Genomic DNA, 11,129 nt, shown 5'->3' on the forward strand with positions numbered 1-11,129 from the left:
ACATCTGTTTGCTAAACTCTTTTAAGTTATCATTAGTGGCGGAGAAAGAAAAGCCATATTTGGTCTTTTCCTTTCCTTACTTAATTAAGAGGCATAACCACAATAGGCTTTAAAATCCCACAACAGATGCCTGTCTACAAAAAAAATCAGATGGTTCATGCTGCCAATAAAAAGGATTAACGTTTGCAGTCCTACTTCTCATTTTGTAATTACTGTAGCTTCTTGAAATAGAAACACTATTTGAGGTTGAAAGAAAAGCTTGAGGTGCCAAATGAGTTTTGAGGTCAGACTTCAAACCCAATGTAGTGCAATGTACAGTAGAGTCTCACTTATCCAAGCCTCTGTATAATCCAAGCCATTTTTGTAGTCAATGTTTTCAATATATCGTGATATTTTGGTGCTAAATTTGTAAATACAGTAATTGCAACATAACATTACTGCGTATTGAACTACTTTTTCTGTCAAATTTGTTGTATAACATGAAGTTTTGGTGCTTAATTTGTAAAATCATAACCTAATTTGATGTTTAATAGGCTTTTCCTTAATCCCTCCTTATTATCCAAGATATTCGCTTATCCAAACTTCTCCCGGCCCTTTTACCTTGGATAAGTGAGACTCTACTGTAGATGCTTTGAACTGCAGTTTTTGTCAGCTGTAGGCAGCAAGGTCAGTGCTCAGGGATGGTAGGCATTATAGTCCAAATGGCCTCAGGTTGGTGAAGGTTGTTTTAAGCCAAAAGATTTATAACAATGTCATTTTCCTATATATGAGGAATCATCTGGCTTTTTCTGATTCATTTCCTTAGCTATCGTGTGCATATGTGTTAGTGTTGTGCTTTTGTATGGAATTGCTGTTTGTTTTGTGTAGTTTTATTCATATCATCTCATTTTCGTATTTGGTCCCCCCTAACGAAAATGGGCCATCTATACGACATGAATTTTCATCTGGCTAATGAAAAACAAGAACATTTTCATGCCATTGGAGGCAATGGGAGGGCTTCCAAGGCTCACCCCTCCCCTCTCAGTTTTTGGGCAGAGGGGTGAGAATCACCACACACAGAGGGCATTTCGACCCCTTTTAGCCCACCAACTTTTAGAACATTTGGGTCTTCCCCGGAATGCAATTGTTATTAATATTATTATTATTATTATTAACACAAATTGGCACACATCAGCTGTCATGGAGAGGCACTTCTCTCTAAGACTCAGCTTAAAGTCCCAGAATAACTATCGTTATTAATATATATTAATATTATTAGTAAGACCCATTGGGTCACATCAGATGTCATGGGAAAGCACTCCTCCCCCAGACTCAGCTTAAAGTCCCAGAATAACTATCGTTATTTATATTAATATTAACACCCATTGGTACACAATCAGCTGTAATGGGAAAGCAGCCCTCTGTCAGTACCTGCTTATTATTACGGGCCCAAAACGAAAGGAAAACGAAAGCAAGCACAATGACTGTGCAGCTTTCATTTTCGTCTCGCCTCTCATTTCCTATGAAAATGTCATCATTCGTTTTGTGTAGACAAATGGTCCAAACGAAACGATAGCACAAAGGAAATGAAGGAAACTTTTTGTGCACATCTCTAACTTGTGTATATAAGCACATGTATTTGCATTTTTGACACCAAGTATATATTTTGTGCAGCCCTAGTTCTGATTCGGTATCATCAGATTATGTTTGAAGATTGTTGTCATTAAGATCTTAACTGGTTGGTCTTCCTACAATGTGTTGCTTTTCTAACCTATGGATTTTCCCCCTCTATTAAGATGATCTATTCGAAAAGCCTGAAGTAACTAATGTGAAATTCCTGTTCCTGGTGGGTGGATTTGCTGAAGCTCCACTTCTTCAACAAGCTGTCCAGAATGTCTTTGGCTCCAAGTGTCGAATCATCATTCCGCAAGACGTGGGTCTCACTATCCTGAAGGGAGCAGTGCTTTTTGGACTGGATCCTGCAGTCATCAAAGTGCGCCGTTCCCCCCTGACCTATGGGGTGGGGGTCCTGAATCGTTACGTGGAAGGGAAGCACCCTCCAGAAAAGCTGCTAGTTAAAGACGGCACTCGCTGGTGCACTGACGTCTTTGACAAATTTATCTCTGCTGACCAATCGGTGGCGCTCGGTGAGGCTGTGTCACGCAGTTATACTCCCGCTAAGCCTTCACAGCTGGTCATCGTGATCAACATCTACAGCTCAGAACATGATCATGTCAGTTTCATCACCGAGCCAGGAGTGAAAAAGTGTGGCACGCTCCGCCTGGATCTCACAGGGACTGATATCAGCGTGCCAAGCCGGAGAGAAATCAAAACACTCATGCAGTTTGGGGACACTGAGATTAAAGCCATGGCAATCGACGTTGCCACCTCGAAAAGTGTCAAAGCTGGTATTGATTTCCTAAACTACTAATTGGTATTCCTCCCTTCCTCACCCCTTGTCATTTCAATGCTGTTTCCTCATTTTTCATGTGTCGCCAAGTGGACTAGAGTTTTAGCTGGATGGTAAGAATAGCCGTTGGGAGGAAGTGTCATACATTTTTGTTGTTGTTGTTGTTCTTAAAATTATCTATTTAAGATTCCAAATATATGCTTATAAGGTGCTAAATGTGGAAACTGATAACCCCAAAAGGCTACTTACCTAATGAGAATTGGTCATGTAATGTCACTGCGTTCTTGATTAGGAAAATAAAATGCCCTACTCAATGTTTTTCATATATTCTGAATTTAGGGCCCAAATTAGCAAAAGCTGGTATCTCTGGTCCTATATCTACAATTCAAGCTAAATGGGCTACATCAAAGTAATAATCCTAAATATAATAGATCCTTTCTTTATTGGTGCATCATTTCAGCTGCCCTAGCAGGTTAAGAGACAAGGAACAAATATTTTTAAAAAATTAAAAACAAATTGGATCATATAAGCTTGTGGCTTGCTTATACTGGACAGAAACACCAAATTGGGACAAAAGTCACTTCTGAAGACCCATACAACATCCAGGGATTTCCAACCCATAATGCAGGATCACAATGGTTAATCCAGTTATATCCTGCATTGGTTGAAGTCTGAGAATGAGTTGAAGTTTCCCCAAAACTTTGGAGAAGTCCCACATTTCAGGATTCGTGGAGTCAGCTGGATTGGTTCTAATCCAAATTAATCCACTGTCCACAGAGGTTATTGTCACCACCCATTTTCCCTGTCTGTGATGCAGGAAAATGAGATGAAACATATCTTTGTTGTCCTTTGTCACAGTGGTAGCCAGGCACAGAGCTCCAGGCTGTTGCCGGGCATCTTTGCTGATGTCAGCAAATAGCCAGCAATGGCCTGGAGCTCTGGATCCTGCCATCAGCAAAGGTGCTCTGAAGCTTTATAACTGGCTGCCACAGTAACAAAAAACAGCTAAAGTGAAGATGACCACCCAGTGAGGCTGAACTAGCTTCAGCTTGGTTGGTCTGGACTCCTCTCCCACAGTTTGGGGGCAGAACATGTAAACAGCTCCTCAGAATCTGAGGCTGGTCCGGAGTTGCAATGCTCCAGACCAGCCTCAGATTTTGTGGCTCATGTAGGGCCAACACTAGTCTAACTGCCATTGATTAATTTGATTTCCTCCAGATTTAAACCACTGAGATTGCTTAAAAGAGCATAATGCCACTAGCGCAACACTGCAGCGCTCGTTTATAGATTTGTACTTTATTTACTGCTGCTATTGCTAGAAGTGGCAAATTATAAGCCTTTTTAAACCAGACCTCCCCTATTTGTATGTTTAAATACAACCTAGATTTTAAAACAGAACATTTCATTATTCACAGTAGTAGTGAAATGGAAGTTACAGTCACAGTTTTAGAATTTGCCCTTATGTATTAACAAAGGAAACTTGCTTACTGAATATAAACATGAAAGAAACCATTCTTTTTAGCACTATTTCAAACCATAACAGATATTTGCCAGAGATTCTACCTGTCTAAGGTCAGTTTAATCAATGAAACTACCCAGAACATTTGATAAACAACATCCTTTATTTAATTTGTAGATACCATGCACATGTATCATAGTTTTTTTTTTCTGTGTCAGGAGCAACTTGAAAAACTGCAAGTCGCTTCTGGTGTGAGAGAATTGGCTGTCTGTAAGGATATTGCCCAGGGGATGCTTAGATGTTTGGTGTTTTACCATCCTTTTTGGAAACTTCTCTCATGTCCCCGCATGGGGAGCTGGAGCTGACAAAGGGAGCTCACCCGCTGTCCCCAGATTTGAACTGCTGACCAACCTGTTGGTCAGCAGTCCTGCCGGCACAAGGGTTCAACCCATTGTGCCACCAGGGGCTCATGTGTCATAGTAGTCAACATCAGAGGAAAGGCATCTTCCCCACTGCAATCTGGAAGAAAAGAGGCACTGCTTTTGAACATAGTGTTTACCATTTACTGCTAATTAAATATGCTGTCTGATTGAGCACAGATTAATTACGTGCTGCAGCCCTTGTATTTGCATTTGCTCCTGGTTTATTTATCATTGGAAAGAGGCATTTTGCAAAAGTCTCAATAGCATTTATTGTTTACATTTGGACCGCCTGCAACATCCAGGGTTTGTTTATTATTGTTTATTATTGCCTGCTTCCAGATAACTAACAAATAATATTCAGTCCTTTGAAGAACAAACAAACTGGTATAGTAGTAGAAATCAGCCAGAGGACATCTCTGAAGAATGGGATATAAATACTCTAAAAAGTATATCAATTTCTGTTCTCCGGTTGGAGAAAGAAAAGGGACATTTTCATTGTTTTCCCTACATATGACATGTTTAGGGGAAATATTACTGTACTGAAATTTAATGTAAGGAAAGTAACATCTTTCATTGGATCAACTTTGTTGATTTCTTGACGGCGGGGGGAAAGCTATACAAAATCTCACATTATTTAGACTTTTTCAACAGGTGCATGTGCAAATACACAGTGGTTATTAAATCCACAACAATATATCGAAACAATTGCTTGTCTTGAATTTACATTCACAATGTTCTCCTTCCCTTTGTGTCCCTTTGATGTAACTGCATATCTAGTGTTGCAGACATGAGTATTCTTCTGATAGCTTTCTCCTCTTGTGTGCCTTCTCATCTCTGTGACAAGTTATGTCAGGAAGAATTTTAATCTGGATGCCTATAGACATCGCCAACTGAAAAGGGAAGAACAGCAGACCAAAATTAATCTGACCAGAAGAGGGAGCAAAGACATCAGCTCTGGGTACTGTTTGAATGGCTTCCAGGAGGCCAGATAGGCAATTCCATACATCAAGAGAACAAGAAAGCTGTGTTTGAGCACTGCGAGCTTCAGAATTATCAAAAGGTTTATTAGGTAACAAATCTGATCTCTTCCAGGGTTGAATTAGAATAGCTGGATACCCAATTATACAAGCATATAGACAAGTGTGTGTGAGTGTACGTATATGCAAGCTATTTCGACTATATCAGGATGAAGCTCCTGGTTTGCCTCGAGTGATATACTATTCACAATTCACTTGTATGATGCACCCCAGGCAAATTTGGGATGGCTTGATAACAGCTCAATTCTTCTCTTGGAAAGTCATTCTGGATTCATAATAGATAGTCCAATACTGTGTCCTTTGAAGCCACATAAGGCTGCCGGTGCATATCCAACACACACACACACATTAGCACCAGAAATATTACTTATTTATTTAAAGTATTTATATTCCGCCCTTCTCACCCCAAAGGGAACTCAGGGCAGATCACAATGTACATATACATGGCAAACATTAAATGCCATACAACATACAAACAGAGACATAGAGGCAATTTACCATTTCCTGCTTCATGAGGTTATGCTTGATTCCGGCCACAGGGGGAGCTGCTGCTTCGTCATCCACTGTGACACCGAGTCCTTGATGAATTACTTCCTCATTCCTTTCCACACACTGCTGGACGATTTTTATGGTGTTGTAAATTAGTTAAATTAGGCTCCCTGCATAAGCGGTACCTAAATTTCCTATTTGATAGATGCAACTATTGTTTGGGTTGCTTACGTCAACAACAAACTGGGCTATTTTAATGGCCGGGCACTCAATCCGATGTGGCCTGGCTTCGAACTCATGACCTCTGGTCAGTAGTGATTTTTGCAGCTGACTACTAACTAGCTGCACCATAGTCTGGCCCAAATATCTGCTATTACTGGCTGGAAAAAGCTGCCACTTTTCAAAATACTTGGGGAAAACCCATTGTCACCCACTAAAATTAATTGTTCTTTCAAGAGCCCAGAAGAGTAATTATTTAGTTGAACGCTTTTCCTATTAGCTATGCATGAGTGAAAAGCCATAGACTCCCTTTATTTAAAAAAGCAAAATCCCAATCCTTTATTACGCAAATCATATTTTAAGAGTCAGGTACACATTGTGTAAACATTGTCAATTCTCAATCGAGAATTTAAGAAGGGAGGTCCCTTGCATTATATCCATTATATAGTTCCCTGATAGAATGTGAAAATGCTTTGCCGGATTAACTTTCAAAAGGATGGACTGGATCATTAGAAAGACAGTATCTCACTTGCTGTTCCTTGCATAATTATTCTACTGGAATGATTAAAAAGTGCATGCTGGTTCTCTCTCCTTTTTTTGATCCTGCCCATTGCATCCTTCCAGGCAAATATTTAGTTTGGTTTCCTAGCTCAGTTAGTACGTGGCCTTCCGTAGTTTACAAATCAGCTACTCTGTAGGATGGGCTATGAACAAACTCATTTGATGTATATATATAATATTTAAATAATGTACAGATGCTTTCTTTCAGAAGTGCTATTTTCTTGTACAGAATGGTCTTTATCTCTGTTGATTTGCATTCAGTGGTTAATTTTAAATAACATAGTTTCTCCATCCGCTTCATTAATTATAGGCTTTTGAAGTTGGCAAGATATGTAATGCACAAAGCTGATCTTATGATAATAAGGGGAGGGGAGTGTCAGAATGCCAGACAATACCACATTCTTCTTCTTGCTATGCAAATAATAGCATGTAGACACGCTGTTGGGATTTAATTCTTTTCTCTTTTTTCTCTTTTACTGTTAAATGCACTATACTATTTGAAGGAATGCTTTGGAGTAGGTCACTTTAGATCGTCCCTCATCCTGTTTGGAAACTAGGTGATCATTTCCACATTTTTTTACACCAAGTGAGCTCTAGTTTCAAGACACATGTTTTATTTCTACTTCAGTCAGGTCTTCACATTTGTGGGGTTCACTTTTATGGATCTGATTACTCATAGGTTTGATTAATATGTTATCTGTAGAAATCCCTAGGTCCTTAAGCATGACTCTGGTCAACATCCACCACAAAGTTGATTGAAGGACCTAGAGCAGTAGTTACCAACCTTTGGGCCTCCAGGTGTTTTGGACTTAACTCCCAGAAAACCCAGCCTGTTTACCAGCTGTGAGGAACTGAAGTCCAAACTACCTGGAGGCCCAAAGGTTGGGAACCACTGACCTAGAAAAAACATTCCTCTAGCCATGTGTAGGCTCTCCGGTTTGATTCCATCATCATCATCTGGAAGAAGTTGAACATAGAATTGCATTGGAGACCCTAGGTATTTCTAAAGAGACATTAATAGTATTTTTATATGCCGTTTTCCACTTTTGCTGTAGTCCTCCAGTCCAACCCCCATGAAAGTGGAGGCTGACTCTGTATCTCTTTTTGCTTCATGAGACTATAGGGCACCAGACACACATAGGTCACTCACCAGAGACTGCCTACAAACATGTTGCCTTTTGTTGTCTGATCATTAATGCAGAAATAGAGATAGTCACTATGTGTGATTAGTAAGTGGCAGGATGTACATGTGTATATTCCCTCAAACTACAAGACTCGTGACAACCTAAAAAGACATCAACACAAATGTCTTGGTGTGAAATCACATGAATGAAGGTTTCTTGTTTCAATAGGAAACTTTTAGACTGGCATATGCTATAGAATCTTCTTTCCAAATCTTAGAAATATGATTGCTGCTATTCAGAAGTCATAAGGACATATGGTAAATCAGGATTGCAATAGGTGTATGATTCCTGACTAGCCCAGGAATCATACGCCATACAATTGAACCTCATCTTCTAGCAGTAACTGCAACATGCTTTTGACAGGAGGTCCTTCAGAATTTGTGTAGGGTCAAATTACAGTAAAATCCTATACATATCTATACATGCTGCTGAGTTTAGTAGGGCTTACTCCCGGCTAAGTAGACATAGTAGCCTTGATTGGTTTTGCAATCCAAGTGGGTCTGTAAAGCTACCATTTTCCAGATGATTGAGAATAGGTTTCCTATTGTAGGAATTCCTAAGCAATTGCAACCAGAGGTGGTGAAATTGCTTCTTAAAAAATTGACACACAAACCTGTCCACTACAAAGGCAATTGAGCAATTTATTTGTATTAGGGAGCACTGACTCTTTATGGACGGTGATGTCCGCTACCATTTCTGGTGGAAACAGCAAAATTCAGTAGAATAACATTTAGATGTTGGCCTTTATTTATTATCTTTTAAAGTTGGACAGACATTTATTACCTTTTAGAGTGGGCAGTTAACCACCATCTTTTCCTTGCTTGCCCATTCCCTCCTTGGGCAAACCAGACTACTGGCCTCCTGGCACCAATGAATAGATTTTGTGCTGTCATCCTGTCTTTCTTAACTGTTTTTCACTTTCTGGTGAGAAGAAAAACAGAAGCAGCCGTGAGAACATACAGGAGGGTTCCAAATGGTGGAAAGTATTTGGAAATCCTCCCAACAAGGTTCTGCAAATGCGGCATGGCAAATATAGATTTGAAAACATTCCTTCACTTTGTATCTGGAATAAAAGCTGCCTCAGCTGGTTCTACTCCCATTATACAAAAAGGTAGATTGAAATCACCATATTTCCATTTAGGTCAGTGCTTCTCAGCCTGGGGTCCCCAGATGTTTTTGGCCTTCAACTCCCAGAAATCCTAACAGCTGGTAAAGTGGCTGGGATTTCTGGGAGTTGTAGACCAAAAACATCTGGGGACCCCAGGTTAAGAACCACTGATTTAGGTCATATGTTCAAACCCTTAGCATTAAGAAAAGCCTTTGTTCACAAAAGAAGATATAGTACATTTAATATGGGATGTGGAATATTCCTCACATAAAAGAGTTATGTGTTTTTTCACATGAGAATGTTTATACACTCACTGGTATTAATGTATTCCTATAAAAAGGTTGGGATGTTTTCCCTGGTTATTCAAAGCATGATCCCACTATTAATCAGAAAGAACACTATAAAGTAAATATTACACCCTTTAATATTTATCTTCTCTAAGCAAACATATATGTAAACATTTTATATGTAATCTAAAGGGGGTTGTGATCTATTCCAACTATATGGTTCTACGATCCTGTATTCATAAATCCTATATTCTTTGAATGACTAATAAAAATAGGTATAATTCCAGGCTGGAAACACAATTTTGCAGTACTGGGTTAAATTGTCTAAATTGTTTTTAAAAACATTGAGTTAAAGTTTATTTCCTAACTATCACAAAAAGAAAATCTTTAATTAATGCTAAGGTTTACAGTCCATTTTGATAGGAATATAATGATTTGAAGCTAGCTGAAAACGGGTATTTTGGCCCACAGTGCAGTAATTTATATGGGAAAGATAAAACTCCCTGCTGGATGGAGGCATGTGAGTTTTTGATCTAAGTTTTTGATCTGATCCATTCTTCTCTGTGTAATTCATTTGCGGTGCCTGTAGCCAATGAAGGGAGATTACTCCTGGATTGCTGCAGCTCTTCACAAATACACAATGCAGCTTTCAAGCATTTCAGCCTATACTCTTGCCAAAGGAATCCCACTGGACATGTATATGAAACCAGGGAAATTGCAAATATGTTAGCTCAAGAACTGTGGGCTATACCTGCTAAACACAGGCTGATTCTTTGTTTTGTGTAGTAAGCATTTAAATATAACCCAACTTCAGAAACTGTTTTTTTTTAAATACTGCTGTACTGTGTTGCTATTATTGTGAGATGCATTTTTTTAAAAAAAAAACAGCCCTAAAATTGAGAATATTCTCCAATGGATGTGCTTTCCACTATCCTCAGCCCTCCTCATGAATCATAGCAGATCTAGGTTATGTGTCTAATTGAACTTTTTTTAGAAATAGGATGTGATACTGTGACTACATGCTTTAGTATGGAGCCCTATGTTATATTTAAAAATAAGTGGCCAATTAATGCTCACTTATATATAGAATTTACTCCTGTGTTGTTTAAGCTGGTAGAAATAATTCAGACCAGGAAACTGAGGTTTTCATGGAATAGACGTTTCGGTTTTATTGTCTGCAGGTTTCGGTCAAGAGACGCTTAAGGGAAGGGTTTTGTTTCAATGCCTTGTTAAACTGATATCAACTTTAGACTGTTTCAGAAAAATTCCCTTTGGTTTCAGTGAAGTCTTCTGCCTGCATAAAACCGTGAAAGAAAAACAAGTGACTTAACATACAGTTAAGAATCAAAGCAAGAATGTGATAGGATACAGTGATGTGAAAAGACATCTCAGCTAATACTCTGCACAGCACTTTCAAAAGGGCATTTGAACATAAACCCGCAGTGATGTATTTGCTATAATAATATAGTGCTATATTTACACACAAAAACACACCCAAACGCATTGTGTACAGTTTGTTGGGCATAATGCTACATTATTCCTATCCGCTCAGGCAATTCTTCAGATATATTGTTTAAAGACAAAACAAAAACTGTCATTATAATCTCATTTGCTCTCTGTAAAGGAGTACAAACTTCACTGAATTCTGGGGCTGATGATCACAGCTTGTCACGTTTGCATTCTCTGAATACATTGTGCTTTTTCCAAAGTGTCAAATAAAACACAGTAAACTGCAGGAAGTTGTCTTATGCTTATTTGTGAAATGTGTGTAGAAGTTGTTTCTAAGTAGCCAGCAGCAAGGTTTTTTTTTTTGTCAAATCTGCTGCTAAAATTAGTTCAGCAGAGCCTCGGAGTTGTGCCTTGACCCAAATGTTCGGTGATCATCACTGAGAATTTGGAACTGGTTGATAAACATTGAAAATCGCTCTGCAGACACTGCAAAACAAACACTACAATCCTTCTTTTTTCCCAGAG

The 11,129-nt window shown here is 39.0% G+C and overlaps 1 protein-coding gene across 9 annotated transcripts in view; it reads left to right on the plus strand.

The window, feature by feature from the left end:
- The window catches only part of hspa12a (heat shock protein family A (Hsp70) member 12A), an 83,198-nt gene extending 72,310 nt beyond the window's left edge, over nucleotides 1-10,888 (plus strand). For all 9 annotated transcript variants that reach the window (XM_008114816.3, XM_062975665.1, XM_062975666.1 and 6 more), the window contains one exon: nucleotides 1,776-10,888. In XM_008114816.3, the coding sequence (XP_008113023.1) occupies nucleotides 1,776-2,410 (635 nt within the window). In that variant the 3' untranslated portion in view covers nucleotides 2,411-10,888. The remainder of the gene's footprint in view (nucleotides 1-1,775) is intronic.
- The last annotated feature ends 241 nt before the right edge of the window (nucleotides 10,889-11,129 follow it).

The sequence above is a fragment of the Anolis carolinensis genome, chromosome 3, assembly GCF_035594765.1.
Source record: "Anolis carolinensis isolate JA03-04 chromosome 3, rAnoCar3.1.pri, whole genome shotgun sequence".
Classification (NCBI taxonomy): domain Eukaryota; kingdom Metazoa; phylum Chordata; class Lepidosauria; order Squamata; family Dactyloidae; genus Anolis; species Anolis carolinensis.